Genomic DNA, 21,622 nt, shown 5'->3' with positions numbered 1-21,622 from the left:
TAGTAGCTAGGCCAAGAGTCAAAATAATTTTTTCTTTCGAGAATGTCTCTTGAGATTTACCCAATGACTTCCTTTTGATTTTTGGAAGTGCTTTGTTATTCACAGAGTACAGCACAGAAACAGACCCCTCAGTCCAACTTGCCCATGCCCACCAGATATCCTAAATTAATCTAGTCCCATTTGCCAGCACTTGGCCCATATCCCTCTAAACTCTTCCTACTCATAAACCCAACCACATGCCTTTTGAAATGTTGTCATTGTACCAGCCTCCACCACTTCCTCTGGCAGCTCATTCCATACACACACCACTTTTTGTATGAAAATATTGCCCTTGGGTCCCTTTTAAATCTTTCCCCTCTCACCTTAAATCTATGCCTCTAGTTTTGGACTCGTCCACCCCAGGGAAAAAAGCCTTTATTTTTCAACCTATCCATGCCCCTTATGATTTTATAAAGTTCTATAAGTTGTCCCCCTCAGCCTCCGACACTCCAGGAAAAATAGCACCAATGATGGTATTTGCGGTAATAGAGCAACACTATTTTCTGTATTTGTGCTGAATTTTTGAGAGTCCCTCTTTTACTTGGATAAGATATCACAAATAGCCTGTAATTCTGCTTTTCGGACATAGCCCAACACAAGGGGGATCTGCACCAACCTCTCCCACACCCACTGCCCTGGACTGACATGAGTGTCACAGTATGCAATTTACTTATTCATTCTTGGCCAATTTCCAAACAGAAGGTGTCTTAACCAGTGATCAGTGATTGCTTCCATGGTAATTAATTCTTCTCTGCCTAATTGGAAAGAGTCCACATCCCATTGGCCTCTTGCATAGTTACGGATTATACGATTATCTCAGTCATTCACTGCTCCCTCTGTGTACAACATCAAGTGAGGAACTCAAAACTGGATGCAACAGAGAGAAGCGACGGCCTAATGGTACCACTGCCGGACTGTTAATCCAGGATGCATTCTGGGGACCCAGGTTCAAATCCTGCCAAGGCAGATTGTGGAATTTGAATTCAACAAAATCTGGAATTGAGTCTCATTGTTGATTGTCAGAAAAAATCCATCTGACTCACTAATGTCCTTTAGGGGAGGAAGCTGCCATCCTTGCATGTGACACCAGACCCACAGTCCACTCTGCAAGTTCCCTGCCTCTATTCCTGATCGAGGGCTTTTGCCCAAAACGTCAATTTTCCTGCTCCTCGGATGCTGCCTGACCTGCTGTGCTTTTCCAGCACCACTCTAATCTAGAATCTGGTTTCCAGCATCTGCAGTCCTTGTTTTTACCACAGTAATATGGTTTAATCTTAACAGCCCCAATGGGCAAGTTGTGATGGGCATTAAATGCTGCTCCTGCCAATGAATGAATTTTTAAAAATCTAGTTGTAGCCTAACATTTGCGTTATCCCTGAGCTTGTTTGCTCTATATCCTCATTTAAATAATTACTGTCTATTTGCTATTTTTCCTTATTGAAAACCCATGCATTACCCTTAAAGCTGCCTTCAATTGCTTCCCAGAACTGAATCACGATCCCAATACGGTAACACACTCCTCACTCTAATCCAACTTGGGCACTGTGCACAGTAAAACTATCCATTTCTCAGGGTGTCTTTTCTCCTTTAATCTTCTCTCCTTGTGATGTGGGCCCAGATATGTTACTCCCCACCGATTGCCCCTGGAGAAGGTGGTATTGAGCTGCTGTGGTCCTTGTGCTGTAGGTAGACCCATGGTGCTCTTAGGGAGCCAGCTCCGGGATTTTGACCCAGCAACGCTGAAGAAAGGGTGATAGATTTTCCAAATCGGATGGCGAGTGGCTTGGAGGGGAACTTGGAGACGATGGCCCTCGTCATTTTGCAGTTCTTGTCCAGCCCAGGAGGAGGTAGTGGTGTCAGTGTTTGTTGTGCCTCCTGCCCAGGTACTACTGAAAGGAGAATAGCTACATCTTAAGTTTCATTTGAGGGATCTTCCTGTGAACAGACTTTAGTGTCAAAAAGTGTGGTGCTGGAAAAGCACAGCCGGTCAGGCAGCATCTGAGGAGCAGGAGACTCAACATTTTGAGCCCTTGTTCAGGAATATGGACAGACTTTGCCAACTGAATGACTAACTGCACCTCCTGGAGATGCCATTGGTGTGATGTATGCTCTGTAGGATGCTACGCGAATGTAACTGCTATATTTAAGCTGTCTGAATGTCAGGAAGGCGATTGGTGTTTCCTGCCATGTTTGAGTTATGGTATTCCGAATTCCCACCTGCTTTAATAATGTGCTCTTCTCTTTCTGTTCCAGTTTTTCATTGTCCTGCTGATCATTTTCTTTATGGAGCTGATCCTCGTCATTCTGTTCTTCGTGTACAGGACAGAGGTAGGTGTTTGGCCTCACTTTCATGTTGCAACAAAACATTGGAAACTTTGATCAGCAAGTCAGAATATAGCAGACTGCTGCATTCCTCATCAATTCACATTAGGGAACAGCTCAGAGGAGCTGCTATGGATAATTTAATAGGTCCTTGACCAGAGGTGATAAACTCTCCAAAGCTAGGTGAGAGCGTTGATTATTTTCCTGCCTTACCTGCTCTGCTAAAGCAAGGTCCAGGGAGGAGGAAGGACAGATACTACACAACGTCCAGGAGGTGAAGCAGTTGGTGAGTGACACGGTGGCTCAGTGGTTAGACACTGCTGTCTCACAGCGTCAGGGACCTGGGTTTAATTCCAGCTTTGGCGACTGTCTATGTGGAATTTGCACATCTTCCCTCCATCTGGGTGGGTTTGCTCCGGTTTCCTCCCACAGTCCAAAGATGTGCAGGTTAGGTGGATTGGCTATGGGAAATTACCCATGCAGGTTAGATGGGTTAGCTGTGAGAAATACAGGGTTATAAGGGGAGGTGGGGGGGGGGGGCGGGCAGTGAGTCTGGATGGGATACTCTTCAGATGGCTGGTGTGGACTTGATGGACTAAATGGCTTGCTTCCATACTGTAGGGATTCTATGAGTGGGTAGTGGAATTAGTTTAGGATCCACAGCAATGTAGTTGAATCCTGGGATGGGTAATAGTGAGTGCCAGAAACACTCATTCCATGAACAAATGTAAATCAAATGTTACTCTGGCATCAGTAGAGAGCAGCACAGAGCAGAGAGACACTTTAAAGAGTTAGTTACTTGAGTGCACAGTAACCTGTAAATATACAAAGAATAGATAGTGTTACAATACTGAAGAGTATAAATAATTGCTTGCTGGAAATGAAACATTGCAAAGAGGGGACAAGAGGCAAAGCCTTTCATCTTGCACTCATCAAAATTAGGAGGCCAATAATAACCTGGCAGAAAGGGACATCATTTTACTCAGCAAGAGAAGAGGGTGCTGATTGGTTAGGCCATCGTTGCCATGAGGATGCTACTGAACAGTTAACTGTCAACCCTAATTCTCAGACCAGGCAGGGAGATTCTGATTGGCTAGAGTGTTGTCATGGTAATACAACAGTATTACAGTAGGGGCACCGAGGATCATGGGGAAAGGGCAGGAAAGTGGACATGAGGATTCTTGGAGCAAGCTTGAAGGGGTGAACGGCCAACTCCTGTTCCATTTCTTACGGTCTTATTGGCTGCCTCCATAACTCCGTTTTTTATGCTATAACGTGCATTTCATCAATGTGAATTGGCTATATCGTGATTGATGAATTGTGGACATTGTTTGGATAATGCAAGCTTTCTGCTGAATGGGTATAGCTATTTTCTATAGCGGCAGGTTACAGAGGGACAAGACTGTCACTTATAGCAGAATAACCTATATGTAGACTAATTCCTTTACCCTTCATAAAACTGTGTCCTATGCATTAATATAGGTAGCACCTAGTACAAGCAAATGCATCACACTGGGAGTTGGACTGATGGTCTAATTCTCAGCACAGTCTAGATTATCTCACGAATAGTTTCCAATAGCAGAATCACATTTAATGATGGATGTACTTTTCTGACTCCGTGAGACCTTATCCTGTATATCAATGTTTTGTGTGGCACCTAATTAAATACATTATGGAAATCCGAAAAAACCTTTACTATTTCCCTTTTGTGTACCTGAATAGTTGTACCTTCAGAAAAGTCTAATGAATTTGATGAATGCTTTCTCCCTTTTGTAAACTACGTCGGCTCTGTCTGATCAAGTTATGATTTTTGAAGTGTACTGTTAGGACTTTGTTACAAGATTTCCTAACTACTGTCCTCAGGCTAACTAGCTTGCAGTTCCCTGTTTGCACTCTTTCGCTCTCCTTTTATTTTCATTAATGTTGCTCCATGGTTAACATAAGAAGATCAGGCAGCCCCCGAGAGCGACTGGGATCCAGCTCTTAGTCAGGCACTGGCCAGTGACACCCTCTTCGAAGTTTGAGTGGTTTGAATTTCCTGTGTCTGTGCTGTTCAAACCCATTCCCACCCATTCTTGGACAATGAGCCTTTGGCAGATTCCCACTCCCCCCATATTTAAAACCAAGGGCTCAGGGGAATGGTTATTTTAAAGAGGGAACTTGAGGGAAAGGTCATTTAGAGCAGACACCTTGTCACTGCTGATCAATAACTGTTTATTAAGGAAACCTGACCTGAAGCTCGCTAAAGACTCTAGGGCCAAATGTAGTTGTTGGCAGCTCAGCTGCTGGGAAAGGGATGGTTCAATTAACATTTGATCCTGGCCCCATTCTTGTTCCTTCAGTCACCACAGCAAGACACCATAGCTGTGTGTTAATTGGTTCCTCAAATGTATTGCACATGGTACCAGGATATGGCTGTCAGATTTGGTGAATTAAATAAAAGATGAAAGTTCACCTTATTACAACCTCCTCTCATTACACCCTCCCCTCATTACAGCACTCTCCCCTTGTTGCACAGGTACAGAATTCTCCTCTCATTAGGACACCCTGACCCCTTCACAGTTCACTCCTCTCACTCCAGCATGCCTCCCACCTTATAGGATGCCCCCTCTATACAGTACCTTCCTGTATTATAGCACCTTCCCTTCATTATGGCAACTACCTCTCATTACAGTGCTGTCCCTTCACTACAGGATCCTCCCCTGGTTACAGTACCTTCCCTTCATGACGGCACGCATCCCGCTTGCAGCATCTCTCCTTTCATTGGAAAGTCTGATCAGTCCTCCATCTACTCCTTCAGTCTTCCTGTCCTTTGTCCGATGGAACAGTTTGCCTGGGGGCCATCTACTCTTCATTGTAACTCGGATGTTACAGTCTGTTGGATAATTTATCCACGTATCACCTAAGTACCTTGTGCTGAGCCAGGAGATCTGAATTCAAGTCCCACCACCTCTAATGGTGTGTAATAACGTCTCTGAGCATGTTGATTAAAAATAATTTAAAATGCCTTGTGGAGTTATCAGGAATTGTGTTGACAATGAAAGCATACATTAACTGGAATAGTCGCAGGATATCATGTGGAAGGCCATTTTAAAAAGAGTACAAGATCATTTACCATTCTCCCTTCTGCCTGTGGAGTTTCTTTAAAGAGGGATGGGGTAAAGAATGGACTGGTCAGTGTTCCAGACTCAAACCCACTCTGGAGGAGTGTTAGTGTAACACCAGGGTGGCCTAACATAATAAAATAATGCAACTAATTCATATTTAATTTCAGATTCTGTACTTATGGAAAATCATGTTCAGTTAGGTTTGATGTATTTGTTATAGAAAAGCTCTAATTGCCTTTGTACTGAGTGGCCTGACATGGAAGGCATTAGTCAAGATTAGAGTGGTGCTGGAAAAGCACAGCAGGTCAGGCAGCATCCGAGGAGCAGGAAAATCGGCGTTTCATGCAAAAGCCCTTCATCAGGAATGAAGGCAGGGAGCCTCCGGGGTGGAGAGATAAATGAGAGGGGGTGGGATTGGGGAGAAGGTAGCTAAGAGTGCAATAGATGGATGGAGGTGGGGAGGAAGGTGATAGGTCAGAGAGGAGGGTGGAGTAGGTAGATGAGAAGGGAGATTGGCAGGTAGGACAGATCATGAGGATGGTGCTGACCTGGAAGATTGGAACTGGGGTAAGGTGGGGGGAGGGGAAATGAGGAAACTGGTGAAATCCACTCTCTCCCATTTATCTCTCCACCCCGGAGGCTCCCAGTCTCATTCCTGATGAAGGGCTCCTGCCCAAAAAGTCGATTTTCCTGCTCCTCGGATGCTGCCTGACCTGCTGTGCTTTTCCAGCACCACTCTAATCTTGACTCTGATCTCCAGCATCTGAAGCCCTCACTTTTGCCATGGAGGCCATTAAGCTGTGGGACAGGGCCAGGATGGTAGGTTTTCTTCCCTGAACGAAATGTGTTTTTGCAACAATGGACAGTAGTTGCTATGGTCACTTGAGACTTGCTTTCAATTCCACAATTATCAATTTGAATTTAAATTCCATGAGCTACCACAGTGGGATTCGAACCCTGTGTCATCAGGATATCAATCTGAACTTCTGCATTACAGGCCCTATCTTTGCCCCAAACAATGACAAACTGATGTGATTTCTTTGCAGGGCAAACTAAAACAGAGTAGTAATTGGAAAATCAACTCAACTAAAACAGTTTTTAATGGTATATATTCGGATGAGATCCTTTTTGTTATATCAATGTGTATTGACAATGCAGGCATTCGGTGAGTATTGTCACATTCAGGGTACAGAGAGTTCTGAGGGATTGTCATATGGCTGATTTGCTACATTTCAATGGACCATAATACAACTTTCCATCCAGTTTTGCCTCGGAACATGAGTGGGAATCTGCAAAGTCTTCCAGATTCCCACTCCCAAGTTCAGTTGAAACCGTTCAGGGTTGGCGAAGAGCAGTTCCTGGGTCATAGTCAGTTGGAGATGAAGACCGATTCAAGCAGAAAAGAACTGTTAAGCCATATTGTGGGGGGAAAAAAACCAGATGAATTGCATTGAGTCCGCAGAGTTAGGGACTCAGTGAGAAGTCTGGAACAGCTGAATGGTCCTGTGCTGTTCAAACCTCAACAGAAGGTCTAGGAATAGCGAGACAGGTAAGTGATGGGAGTCAGAGCTCCAGAAATGTCCTGGGAGCTGATGATTTGGAGATGCCGGTGTTGAGCTGGGGTGAACAAAGTTAAAAATCACACAACGCCAGGTTATAGTCCAACAGGTTTATTTGGAAGCACTAGCTTTCGGAGCGCCGATCCTTCATCAGGTGGTTGTGCGAGCTGAGAGGACTCCAGGAAAGCCATGTGTGTTTGTAAGCAAGAATGAAGGAAACCCACAGGCAGTACTTGTTTTGTGTAACTGAGTGAGACTAGAATTCAGGAAAAATCTGACGGGTACTGACATGGTGAAGCTTACCTTTTGTAAGGATTATACCCTGCAGTGCTGTTTCCATGGATCCAGGTCAACATTGTCCCAAGAAAGGAAGGTACACCACAGGTAGCAGGTGGTGGTGTAGTGGTAATGACACTGGACTAGCAATCCAGAACTCCAGGCCAACATTCTGGGTTCAAATCACACCAGGGCAGATCTTGAAATCTGGAAAAGCAAACTCAGCTAATGGTAACCACCTAACTACTGTCAATTGTCATAAAATATCACCCAGTTTGCTAAGAAAGGAAATCTGTCCTTACTTGGTCTGACCTACTCCAGATCCATGGCAATGGAGTTGCACCTTAACTGCCTTCTGGGCAAATAGGAATAAATCCTGGTTGAACCACTGATACCTGCCGCCTCTGAACAAATACAGACTGTTCAGTGGGTTTCAAGGTCTGGCCATCAAGTGAAATCCTTTGGAACTCCTAATGAGATTGTGTCACTAAAATTTGAGGGGGAGATAGCTGTTAGATGTGTTCTGCAAATATCTGCAAGAACAGCAGGACCTTCATCAGATGGACCGAGGACTGGCACATAGTGTTTAATTTAGATAAATGTGAGGCGCTGCAGTTTGGTAAGGCAAATCAGGGCAGGACTTAGACAGTTAACAATAAAGTCCTTTAGAGTGTTCGAAACAAAGAGACCTTGGACATTCATAGTTCCTTGAAAGTAGAGTCACAGATGACAGGATAGTGAAGAAGGCATTGGTACACTTGCTTTTCTTTGTCATTGCATTGAGTATAGGAGTTGGAGTGTCACTTTGTGGATGTACAGAACATTGGTTAGGCCACTTTTGAAATACTGTGTTCAGTTCTGGTCTCCCTGCTATCAGAAGGACACTTTTTTTTAGATTACTTACAGTGTGGAAACAGGCTCCTTCGGCCCAACAAGTCCACACCGACCCTCCGAAGAGCAACCCACCCAGACCCATTCCCCTACATTTACCCCTTCACTTAACACTATGGGCAATTTAGCATGGCCAATTCACCAAACCTGCACATCATTGGACTGTGGGAGGAAACCGGAGCACCCGGAAGAAACCCACGCAGACACGAGGAGAACGTGCAAACTCCACACAGACAATTGCCTGAGGCGGGAATTTAACCCAGGTCTCTGGCACTGTGAGGCAGCAGTGCTAACCACTGTGCCACCGTGCTGCCCACTTGAAAAGGTTTAGAAAAGATTTTACAAGGGAGTTGCCAGGGTTGAAGGATTCGAGCTTTAGGGAGAGGCTGAATAGGCTGGGGAAATTTTTCTTGGAGGGTCGGAGGCTGAGGGGTGACCTTATAGAGGTTTATAAAATCATGAGGGGCATGGATAGGGTGAATAGACAAAGTCATTTCCCTGGGGTAGGAGAGTTCAAAACTAGAGGGCATAGATTTAGGGTAAGAGAAGAAAGATTTAAAAGGGACCTAAGGGGCTACTTTTTCACATAGAGGATGGGACATGTATTGAATGAGCTTCCAGAGGAAGTGGTGGAGGCTGGTACAATTACAACATTTAAAAGGAATCTGGATGGGTCTATGAATAGGAAGGGTCTAGAGGGATATGGGCCAAATGCTGGCAAATGGGACTAGATTAGATTAGAATATCTGGTTGGCATGGACGAGTTGGACCGAAGGGTCTGTTTCCGTGCTGTACATCTCTATGACTGTATGACTGGCTGAATTGCCCTAAATACTGGACTTGATTCAGCCTAAGACCTATATTAGCGAGTTTTGAGAAGATTTGTAGCTCAGGTTGAGGTTTTGTATGGAGGTTTGCTCACTGAGCTGAAAGGTTCATTTCCAGACGTTTCATTACCTTACTAGGTAACATCTTCAGTGGACCTCATATGAAGCAATGTTGAAAAGACTAGTATCTCTCACTAGTATCCTCACATACGGATGAGGAAAGACACCACTTCGACTGGGACAGCACATCCATCCCAGGACAAACCAAACAGAGACACTCACGAGAATTCCTAGAAGCATGGCATTCCAACCAGAACTCTATCAACAAACACATCGAGTTAGACCCCATCTACCACCCCCTGAGAAAAGGAACAGGAATTGACTTCACCACAGGAAATACCATTACCACAGGAAATGACATCACCAACCCAAAGAAACCCAAACATATAAATAGAAAGCAGGAATTTTCAGCATTGCTTCACATGAGGTCCACTGAAGATGTTACCTAGTAAGGGAACAAAACGTCTGGAAATGAACTTTACAGCTCAGCGAGCAAACCTACACCTAAGACCTATATAATTGGTCGCATCAGCAACCTGGTTAAGTAAAATATTAGTGATGGCCAATGGAGGAGTGGGAATATAAAGGAATGAGTGTATTGCTCCGACCTCAGTTGTTACAATTTGCTCCCTTCATAATGAATATGTGACACAATGAGGAAAATTCTTTGCACCTTTTATTATATTTCTCTTGTTTTCCATTTATTTACAAATCTGACTTAACCACTCGTTTCCCAAGGTCACCTTCAAAACTTGGGGAAAGACCTGTCACAGCCTGAGACGGAGGATTTGTCTCTCAAAAGGACAGAATTTATGTGTATGTCAGGATAAACTGTACGTCAGGTTTCTTCTCACACATACAGATATGCACATGACCACAAGAGGGTGCTGTGACAGTAATAGTCTGCGTATTGATGGGCTAAGAGTTGGGGGAGTAGATGTGAATATCAGTCATCTCTCTGTTGTGAATGGGTTCCGTTCCTGAGTCCATTCATAAGTCAATTTGTACACAGGTTGGAACATAGTGCACGACAATATCAAATAGCCATTCATAAGTACAAGGAAACATTCGCAGGTTGAAGCTTTACACTTAATATTAATACACCCCTGTATGGGACTGTACTCATAAATACAAGCACTTGTTAGTCAGGCAATTTATCGATCGGAGACCCGTTTGTATGTTCATTTTACACATGTGGATTATGCCTTATTCCTGTCTGGCTCTTAAACACAGTTTCTTATTTCCTCACAGGTAGCAGAGTATGCACGTGGGGATCTGAAGTTGGGCCTGAGACTATACGAATCAGAGGGAAATATTGGACTGACTAACGCATGGAACATCATTCAGACAGAGGTGTGTTTTACACTACAGAGGAAGATGCCATCTGACTCACTAATCTCTAGCTTGTCCCCCCTGCCAAACCTCACCCCATGCCTGACCTTCCCTTCATGACCTGGGACATAGTCCTACGTCTGGAACATCGTTTCAAGATGATAATGGATTTTCGTGTAAAACTGTGGTGTTTGATTCATTTTAAACAATTTGTAATCCACACTTGATACATTACTTGCCAAATTGAAGGAAATATGAAATTTACATGTTAACAGACCAATCAGAACATGGATTTTGGACAGTCTCTCATATCCTCCGCTTACAACACAACTTTATAAAATCTGCTCATATTAATACAGCCCCCTGTCCCTGTGTCTCTCTGTCTCACACACACACATACACACTGGTGTCCAACTCTCCCTCCTTTCACACATGGATATTATGTCTCCATCTGTCTCTCTCTCCCCCTTTTCGATCTGTTTTGGTTTCTTTTTCAGTCTCTTATTCTCATTCTCTCTCTCTTACTCACTCTCTATCTGTCTCTCTCTCTGTCTCTCTCTGTCTCTCTCCCTCCCTCCGTCCCTCTCCCCACCCCCACCTCTACCCTTCCCCCATCTCACACCCACTCCCTTCCCCCATCTCTCGCCCACCCCCTCCTGCCTCTCCCTCCTCCCTCTCTCCCTCTTTCTCTCCATCCCTCCCCCGCCCCACCTCGCAGTTCAGTACATTACAGTAATGTGTACACCTCTCTTTCTTTCTTGCAGTATGAGTGCTGCGGTGTTGACAATGCAACAGATTGGCATAACATACTGGGTGGTAACAAAGTCCCTGATTCCTGCTGTCAGGAATACAGCAGAGGGTGTGGAGAGGTCAATCCCAGCAAGTGGTTTGTGCAGGTATGTGCTTGGCATTCCAGTCTGCTAGCATCCCCCCCCACACTAATAGTTTGCTCAATGTTGTGTGAGGCTAATACCTCCTCCCTCTCTCTCTCTCTGTTTTAGGGTTGCTATGACACGATTGAGACGTTGCTTGAGAAGCAAACAGCTGTGATTGGCTCGATAGTGATGTCCATTGTGGTGATTCAGGTACAGTGTCTTTCCAATGGCTCTGACCGACTGAAACACGGCCTGTAAGACTTGCAAACCTCCAGTCCTCTGGCACAACAATGACTGGAAGATTGTGACTAGAATTTGTTTCCTTCAGTACAGACCATCATGTCTGGTCTGGGTGAATTCTCTACCTCAACCATTGCCAAACTTCCATATCTGCTTTTATCTCATCTAATATGGCAGAACACTTCTCATTTGTGTTAGTTTGGCAATATCCTTTTCTGTAATGAAGACAGATACAAAGTGTTCATTCAGCCCCTCAATAAAAATCCTTTTGTGGTTTGGATCTCACTACTGTCTAAACTTGGGTCTCGACTGCACGATAAGGCTAACAATTTTCAATGGCTTCCACTTTCAAGTTGCATTTTAATTTCTACATCTTTAATAGGAACAGAAGTAGGCCATTCAGCCCTTTGGGTCTGTTCCATCAACACATGAAGATCACGTTTGGCCTGGTTGTGGTCTCAGTTGCACTTTCCCATCTGCCCCTTAACTCTCTTGTCCATCAAAAATCTACCTCACTCAGCCTTGAATAGATGCAAAGAGCTAGCCTCCAACTACCTTCAGAGAATTCCACACTCAAGTAACCTTCCGAAAGAGAAAAAAGATCTCCATCTCTACCTTAAAAAGGAGAGCTCATTCTTAAATAGTGTGCCTTGTTTTAATCTCCCCAGAAGAGGAAACATCCTCTGGGCATCCATCCTATCATGTACCCTCAAGATCTTATATGTTTCAGTAAGATAGGTTGTCTCTCATTGGAGATGATCATCGATAAAGATTGTTAATAGTTCAGGACCAGAAACTGATCCCTGTGGCGTTTCACTAGTTACAATTTACCAACCCCAAAATGACCAAACTATCCCTAATCTTCGCTTCATGTCTGCTAAATAATCCGTTATCCATTGGTGAGTCCTAGACCACATCTTTGGTTGTGCAGCCACCTTTTAATGGGCAGGACGGGGTGTGCCTTATCGAACACCTTCTGGAAATCCAGATACATCACATCTTTCCGTTCCATTCCATCCACCAGGAATGTTACTTCATCAAAATATAAACTCCCAATAGATTGGTTAAACATAATTTCCCTTTCACAAAGTCAAGCTGATTCTACCTGAGATTTTTAATCGTCTTGTTGTAATCTTCGTGACAATGGATTCTAGAACCTTCCCCATAATCGATGTTAGGTTAAGTAGGCTGCAGTTTCCTGCTGGGTTACTTTGAAGTTGTAACTAGTGGAGTGCCACAGGGATCAGTGCTAAGACCTCAATTATATATGCAGCTAATAAGTTTTGATCGAGTTAAGTAAAAGTTCAGTTGACCCCATTAATACAGTGGGGACTCCTCACTGCAGTATGCCTGACTCTTGGCCAGATTTCCATTTCTGTACCCAGAGCGAGGACCCCTTGAGGCCCAGGACCCCGTGCAGAAGGCTTGGAGATGTGTTTGAAGACCCCCTCTTACAGAAGATTAACTCTATTTACATTGTTTAGTTTTATTCTTTTTGAACTCCAAGCAGACCGCAATGCGGCAACAAAACAATTTTCACTGTCTCTTTCTAGATACGGGTGACAAGAAATAATTCCTCACTCGTAAATGCAGTCTCCATTAAACGCTCATATGCACAAAGTTTGGAGGCAAGGGGACACCTCACGTTGAGGGATGCCTGACAGAATCAATCCATACCACCCCCCAACCCCACTCCCTCATCAATCATGAAATCCCAGGGTTTTACCTTCTTTGGAGCAACTAAGATCTTCCTTCTGCACTGCCACTAGTGTCCACTAATGAGCTCTGGTGCTGTTGGGCATGATGGAGCTGCTGGCCAATCAGGTTGGCCAGTAGCACCTGAGGGCGGGGCGTCCTCCCACATGGAGGTCCTCCAACTCATTGCTGGAGTGAGCCAGGTTGACCAGCGCACAGCAGGTGATGACTGCAGGCCCAGGCCACAAGCACCGTCCGACTCTCCCTCCATGGGGTTAAAACGTCCACTTCCACTGTAACAATCTGCCTGCCCTGTGCCTTCTCTCTCATCCTCAGTGTTTCAGTCATGGGTTTCCATTGGTATGGTCCATGCTAATGAGCAAAGTTTGGCATTTTCTTCAGCATGAGGGCTGACCAGGAGATTATCATTTCCTTACCCAATAAAGGGAAGGGTTACTTGACCTGAAACATTAACTCTGATTTGTCTCCACAGCTGCTGCCAGACCTGTTGAGCTTTTTCAGCAATTTCTGTTTTTTTTATTTACAACATCCGCAATTCCTTCAGTTCTCTTTCTTTTACTACCCGATGTCGAGTGTTTTGGAAGAATGCGCACGTTGACAATGGCAGTTTTATAATCATCTGTGGTCAGTAAGCCAGCAGACCTATAGCTTCTGTCCCACCATACCACAGGACCTCCTGAGAGAGGGACTGATCAAATTTTCTTGAATACGTTTCAGGGATTCCTGCGTTTCTTCATCCTTTACACTGTGACTATCCTGGTCTTTATCTGGGCAATTCAGGCCCCCTGTTATCAGTTTGATTTAATTCCTGCATCTGTCTGCAATTTCCATATCTCTGCTTCTGTGTCTCTTTTCCACAGTTTGGTGATCCATAATATAATATATCCTTTGGGTGGGGGGGGGGTAACAGCATTCTTTAACGGTAACCAGACTGATTCTGCCTCTGACGCCTTCACATGCAACATCTTGTTGAATCTTCAGTTTCTTTGATCAATCCTGACACCTTAACCTGTTTCTGTGAAATATCTCTAGTTAGCGTGATTCAATCAGCATGGCGGCTGCTGTCCTGTCCTTTAAATTGATCGAAGCAAAATGTGCTTTGTGAGACCGATTTCCAAACTTCAAAGCACCATCAGGAGGACGGATTCCCATTTTTATAACAACCAGCTGCTGTCTAGTCAGAGCGGGCAGAATGACCCTCCCTTGTTGACCCATTGGTCATGGGTCAGATGGCAGCAGTGCCCATCCCTCCCCTACATGTCCATTTCCAGGAAGGTATCTGTAATCTTCACTTCACTTGGAACCTCCAACGTTTGGGCATTGCTGTGTCCATTGGGGAGTTATAGAACATAGAAAAGTACAGCACACAACAGGCCCTTTGGCCCACGATTTTGTGCCGAGGATTATTCCTAAATTAAAATAAAATAAAATATTCCCAAATTAAAATAAAATAAAATAAAATCCATGTCCATGTCCAGCAGTTGCTTAAATGTCCCTAATGACTCTGCTTCCACCACCACCACTGGCAACGCATTCCATGCATTCACAACTCTCTGTGTAAAGAACCTACCCCTTGCGTCTCCACTATACCTACCTGAAGATGGTGGTGTGGACCCTATGCTACAAAGGGGTAATTCCAACATGAGTGGCGCTTTGTAATGGCTGTGAAGGACAGAGAGGTTGGGAGCTCGTCTCTGCAGTGGGTTAACACCATTGAAGATGTCTCCGATGTCTGACTGCACCGACATAAAATTAAATTCGAACCTTTGCACAAATACTCCGTCACTCCAGTGCAGTGACAGGGGGCCTTCAGCCTTTGGAAAGATGGCGATTTATTTGGAAAGTGGCAGCAGGAAGGTTGGGGAGGATTGAGTTTAGTCAGACATTCCCAAGGATGGGCTTGATTTGGGAGGAAAGAGGTGATAGTGGCAGTTTTCATTGGCGAGGGTGTGAGGAGGGAGGGTCATTGCCTATCATAGCTCACCTGAGAGGCTGCTGGGAGAGTCTTGTGGCCATTGGTTTTGCTGAGGATTGGTCAAGGAAGTAGAGGGTGGATCTTGTAGGAAAGATGATCTCTTGGGCGTTGTAAGGAAGAGAAAGAAATGGGATGAGAAATGTTCACAGCACAAAGACTGATGAAGTTCACCTTGGAACCAAACAGGAGAATTGGTCAAGCTGTTCAAAAAAATGAAATATTTTGATGGAGAAAGTTGTTCCCAGTGTCAGGAGGAATGGTAACTGGAGGACACAGGTTTATGATGATCAGCAAAAGGAACACAGCAGAGCTGAAAATTTCATTGGGTGTCAAAGTCAGTTGTGACTTTCAAGACAGAATTGGATGCATATCTAGAAAACAAAGGTTTGGAGGATTGTGGGGCTTGAGCAAAGCTGTGGGATAGCCTTTTCAAGATTCGCTGAATGGTCACATCCTTCCTGATCCAAGAGTTGACAGCTGTTTGTACAAGAGTTGAAATCTCTTGATGTCAAACCTAGCTTCCATTTGTACGAGCGTTCCCGACCCATCACTCTCAACTGACCTGTCTGAACGGCCACATGGACGATGGTGCAGTGGTGGCAAATCCAATCAATGTATAATGCAGAGGCCCACGCTGATCCCCTCAGAACGTTGTTCAAATCCTATCGTGGTGGTGGAGTCATTTAAAGGTGGTTAATAAAAACCTGAATTTGAAAGCTGTTCTCCATGATGGTGACCATAGAACAATCATTGATTGCTATTAAATCCCAGTGCCCTTTAGGGAAGGAAATCTGCCGTCCTTATTTGCTGTGGTCTACATGCGACTCCAGACCCCCAGCAACATGACTGGCTTTTAAATACCCTCTAAAATGGGCTGAGCAAGACACTGTGTTCAAAAGGCCTTGGCAACGCCTATATCCCATGAAAGAGTAAAGAAAAAATATGTGGTGAATTCACTTTGACTTTTTTAAAGCACTTCAATTAAACTTTTGCCAATCAAGATAATTTTCAATTTCAGATGTTCCGGATAATTTATGGGCCACACCCTTCAGGCAACTCTGATCATCGCGTGTGAACGCTTTCTGATGCCTGCCCTTCTGTTGCAGTTTCCAACTCTTGACAAATATTTATACTCCCAGTGCATGCACGCTGTTCCCATTGGTGCTGAGAGGGTTCGGACTGGGAAGCCAGAATTTTGATAACGGAAACATGAATTCCAGTGTAAACTCCTGACTTTGTGCAGCTTCTCTCAACTTATTCAGTTCTGTTCCATTCTCTTTCAGATCCTTGGAATGGCTTTCTCAATGACGTTGTTCCATCAGATCTCCAGAACTGGTAAAAAGTACAAAGCCTAATCTTGGTTGGATGATGATTCGATGCCCTCACAATATCACGAAGCATTCTTCTGAAGCTCGGAGCTTTGTCTGCCAGGCACAGTTCTAGTCATCCTCTGAACTGGGAAACCTGCTCCGATGGCTCCTTAATCTTTTGCCAAAGAATTATAAAGCGCTAAACACCGTCAGTTTCTCTCTGGCAACTCTGCTCACCCATCTCTCCACTTTGTCCCCTACTCTCCTACTCCGAAAGATGTAGTGCTGATTCAGAACCTCCGTTCTTCATCACAAAAGAGCAGACAAGTACAAAACTCCATGTTCAACAGGCCACAGCTCTGTTGGTACAGGAATGTCACTTTGAAAAGGATTCCAAAGTTATTCCCACGTGTCGGAGCACAGACACAGTTTTGTTGCCCCGATCTCTGGCTTGACACCTGGAAAGTTGATTTTTAACCATTTCATTCTTTGTATGGGAAAGTTTTACTGACGTCTGTCTTGAGTTGCGTTAGGAGATCACTTGTCTATATCGGGTCTGCAAGGGAAGGGGGAGTTTCTCAGGACTTTGCTCATCTGTCTGAACTGTTCTCTCGGCAAACAGTGCTCCCCAGTGACAGTAACAGTCTACAAGATAGCAGTCAGAAGAATTTATATCCTTCATGCAGGTACCTTTTTTTATAAAACAGGAATTCTGTAAGTCAGGGTTGACTGTCAGTACTTGCCTGGTGCAGCTCACTACTAACCAACAGATGCCATCTGAGGGGCTAATATTTCTCAACAACCTCTCTGAGGTGTAACAGAAAACAATGACCTAGTCCCTGTGTTGCTGCAACTCACCCTGAACTGCTCAACACAAGCTATAGTGAGGAAGCTGCTGCGAGGGTATTGCTGCTTTATTTCATGAGCCAGAGTTGAGGTCTGACCATCAGCATGTATTCACTTACTCTTTGCAAATACAAATGGAACTTTTTTTTAATGTAGTTTAGGAATTGTATCTTTAAAGTAAATAATGGAGCATTTTTTTGTACTGTTTGTACTGTTTTATATGGGCTCTTTCTGCTTTAATGTCACTGCACAAACCACTGTGTGATCTTTAAAAGCCAAAAATGCTCAGTGATGATATCTCGTTTGTTGTGAGGACATTTGCACAGACTAAAGGATCGAGATCTGTGTCGAAGGAAGAGCAGAAATTCAGCAGATGTTGGGGATAGCCAAGACTGCCCAGCAATAGGAAACAGAGTTAATGTTTTCAGTCAATGACCTTTCATCTGAACTGGGAAGAGTTTACAAAGGAACAGGTTTGAACTGGGTGAAAAAATAGGAAAAATTTGGGATGGACTGGAAGACAGCAGCGGTTAAAGCAACAAGAGGTTTCAAAGCCAGAAGGAATGGTGATGTGGAAAATAATGGGAAAGTTCTGTTTCTCTCCTTGTCACATTGCAATTCCCTTTGGAATCCCACCCCCTTATCATTCAGGCTTGTTGGTTTTGTACCCCATCCCAAACCTTCCCTTCTGTTCATGTTCCACTCCCATTCCCCCAACTTCACCCCAACGTTTTCACCTTCAATCATTTATAACTTTCCCCGTTCTGATGAAAGGCCAGCTTGTTTATTGGTTTTGTTCAGAAAGTTGGTGAAGATTGAGAGTGAAGAGAATGGCTGGATTTGAGTGGAGCGGCCATATTGCAAGCAATCTGTCAGTGGTTTAGCACACACATGTCTAACTGGCTAGTGAATATAGAAGAACAGTACATACTCAATTCAACAGCTGGTCTCTTGGTGGGGTGGCACGGTGGCTCAGTGGTTAGCACTGCTGCCTTACAGCACTCAAGTCCCAGGTTCGATTCCAGCCTGGGATGACTGTCTGTGTGGAGTTTTCACATTCTCCCCGTGTCTGTGTGGGTTTCCTCCGGGTGCTCCAGTTTCCTCCCATAGTCCAAAGATGTGCAGGTCAGGTGAATTGGCCAAGCTAAGTTGCCCATAGTGTTAGGTGCATTAATCAGATGGAAATGGGTCTGGGTGGGTTGCTCTTCAGAGGGTCAGTTTGGACTGAAGGGCCTGGTTCCACACTGTAGGGAATCTAATCTGTTACTGTTTACGACGGCAACAGTTTTTAACTTCCATCTGTGGTTTCCAAACTGTGAATGATGGTACATTGCATGGTGCTGCAGTGCACATAGTTCGCTTGTTACTAAGCTCCTGTCTTGCAGGACTCAATATCAGGAACATGTTGGTACTGTCGTGGTTATACACAGTGAGAAATTGAGTTGCTGCTGATTTTGTGTGAACGTTTGTGTGGCTCCCAAATTATTGGGGGATCTTTGCCGAGGAGCTTGAGAGCTGAAAATAATTTTCCAGAATCCAGTAAGACAGGCGTGTTCATACTAACATTTTGAATCTGGCTGAGGAACAATAACCTCAGGAGATAAAGGATTTATTTCTGGGTTTTGAAGTTGTGACTGCTGCAACTGCAATCCGCCTCACTGGAGCTCACTGTTGCAATCAGGGTTGTCATTACCACGCGTGGAATCTCTAAGGATTTGACTCAGTACATTTCAGACCTCGGCTCCATCTGTCTTTATTAAATAGAAGTGCAGGCTGGAGTGGAATGCAAGTGGCAAGGTCTTTACCTCAGGAAATATTTAACCAAAAGTGAATGAAAACCAATCGTCCAATGTTAGAGCTAAAACAGTTCCTGTTAATAGAAATTCTTCATAGGAAGGAGAACATGCAAATTTTAATTAATCTTTTTTTAGGAACAGAAATAGATATTTTATACATAGGATTATTTATTTCTCTCTCATCCTGTCCTTTTCTCTTACCCCCATCCTCAACTCCCACCTTCCCTCTATCCTTCTTGTCCTGAAGTCTTTATTATGTTCAGTTACAGGTCAGTAGTGGTTAGTGTTACACTGTGTTAATTAGCAGTTAGTGTTAGACTGTTAGTTACAGGTCAGTCACAGTTAGTGCTACACTGTCAGATACAGGTCAGTAGCAGTGTTTCACTGCATTAATTACAAATCAGTAACAGTGGTTTACTGTATTAGTTACAGGTCAGTAACAGTTAGTGTTAGACTGTTAGTTACAGGTCAGTCACAGTTAGTGCTACATTGTGTTAGTTACAGGTCAGTAAGTGTTTCACTGTATTACTTACAGGTCAGTAACAGTGCTACATTGTTAATTACAGATCAGTAGCAGTTCGTGTTTCACTGCATTAAATATAGGTCAGTAGCAGTTATTGTTACATAGTGTTAGTTACAGGTTAGTATGAGCTAGTGTTGCACTGTTTTATTTAGCAGTCTGTACCACTCAATATTGTTTTACTGCATTTGTTGCACATCAGTAGCAGTCGAGAATACTTTTTACATGTTGCTTCTATCACCTTTAGCTTCTTTGCCTTGGATCTCTTCAGTGTAAAATGTAAAGAGTGCAGAAATGTTTAATGGTATGACTTTACCTGATTGTCTTTGAGCTCATATATAATACTTCCTTGAAGTAGAAAGGGAGGGATGGGGGTCAGTGTTTGCTGGCAAAAGGGACCATAACGTTTTTTAGTGACGTGAGTTCAAAATAATGCTGAGGTTAAGGGAGGTTGATCTGGGTGGAGGAACAGACTCTGACACTGACCCTGTCCGCTGTTAAGTTACATTGTTTTAACACATGGAGAGTAGTGAGGGTGTAAAAATATAAACACAGACACTTGAACTTATTGGACTGCCTATTTGTCTTCATGGAGATCATTTTAGTGGACTGGGTAAAACAGAGCTTAACATACCAGAGACATCACTGGTCAGTTCATGAGCTTCAAAGGTCACACAGTTTTTTTCCCCCCTGCTTTTATTCCTTTCTAAACATAGCTGATTTTTAATCAGTTTTCACCCTGTGCTTTGCAATAGTTTCCTTCCCCTTACTGAACATGACATGGCTTTTGACATCAATGATTTATTTACAGCATGCTTTGAATCCATTCATAATCTAGAAATGTTAATGAGCATTGTAAGAATATATGAAAATGCTAAGTTTATTTATGTATAGCACTTAGATACGGAATAACAATCTTTTCAATTGTATTAAAGTACAAGGTGATGAAGCCGTTTCACACAGTGTATACTTTGTTTTATGTCTGAAAATGAGGAGAGGGGGAACAATTTTGTTCACTATTTTCAGGTCTATTACTCCAAAAAGCTGCGAGCTTTCAACTCACTGACAGTAAAAGAAAAAAAGAGACCCAAACCATCTGCCCACACTCTGAGGAAAACATATGAATAAAAGAACTCAGTAACTATTAATACAAAGATTGACAGTTTATTACCAGCTTGAAAGTGAATTAAAGCATTTGGCTGGTGTATGTTTGAGCTAATCTGTAAAATGTTACCTTAAAATAGATTTGTCTTTTAATCTTAAAGTATAATGTTAATTCTATTGATTTTTAAACTCTTCTGGCCAGTTCCACAAACCAATCAGCTGATTCTGTGAGCTCACCCGTCAAATTGTTGTTAATTTCAGAACCTGTTGATTATAACTGCAGATAACTTTCCATCAACATTTCTGACATTAGAAAACTCTGAGACTTCCCACCATTTCCCCAAGATTTATTTCCTATTTTAGCCTGAGTGTTTAACATAAATATACTTTCTGATGCAGGAAATATTTGACCGATTCCTCTAAGGTTCTCTCCTTCAATGCAAACCTGACAGTGAGGCACTTGCTCAGTACAGACCCTCTGACAGTGCAGAACTCTCTCAGTACTGACCCTCAGTACAGCTGTCTCCGAGCACTGACCCTCCAGTAATGCAGCGCTCCCTCAGTACTGACCCTCTGACAGTGCAGTACTCCCTCAGTACTGACCCTCTGACAGTGCAGATCTCTCTGTACTGACCCTCAGTACAGCTGTCTCCTAGCACTGACCCTCCAGTAATGCAGCGCTCCCTCAGTACTGACCCTGTGACAGTGCGGCATTCCGTCAGCACTGACCCTCTGACAGTGCAGAACTCTCTCAGTACTGACCCTCTGACAGTGCGGCACTCCCTCAGTACTGACCCTCTGACAGTGCAGAACTCTCTCAGTACTGA

At 43.8% G+C, this 21,622-nt stretch overlaps 1 protein-coding gene across 2 annotated transcripts in view; it reads left to right on the top strand.

Annotated features, from left to right (window-relative positions):
* Window positions 1-20,640, top strand: part of LOC122559795 (tetraspanin-9-like) — a 190,992-nt gene extending 170,352 nt beyond the window's left edge. For both annotated transcript variants that reach the window (XM_087997082.1, XM_087997081.1), the window contains 5 exons: window positions 2,293-2,371; window positions 10,337-10,434; window positions 11,178-11,309; window positions 11,415-11,498; window positions 16,503-20,640. In XM_087997082.1, the coding sequence (XP_087853208.1) occupies window positions 2,293-2,371; window positions 10,337-10,434; window positions 11,178-11,309; window positions 11,415-11,498; window positions 16,503-16,574 (465 nt within the window). In that variant the 3' untranslated portion in view covers window positions 16,575-20,640. The remainder of the gene's footprint in view (window positions 1-2,292; window positions 2,372-10,336; window positions 10,435-11,177; window positions 11,310-11,414; window positions 11,499-16,502) is intronic.
* The last annotated feature ends 982 nt before the right edge of the window (window positions 20,641-21,622 follow it).

This window comes from Chiloscyllium plagiosum, unplaced genomic scaffold (genome assembly GCF_037043375.1).
Source record: "Chiloscyllium plagiosum isolate Xiang-an unplaced genomic scaffold, Cpla_swu_hap1 HiC_scaffold_19, whole genome shotgun sequence".
Classification (NCBI taxonomy): Eukaryota; Metazoa; Chordata; class Chondrichthyes; order Orectolobiformes; family Hemiscylliidae; genus Chiloscyllium; species Chiloscyllium plagiosum.
Note: the sequence above shows the minus strand (reverse complement) of the source record. Positions and strands in the feature narration are given on the sequence as shown.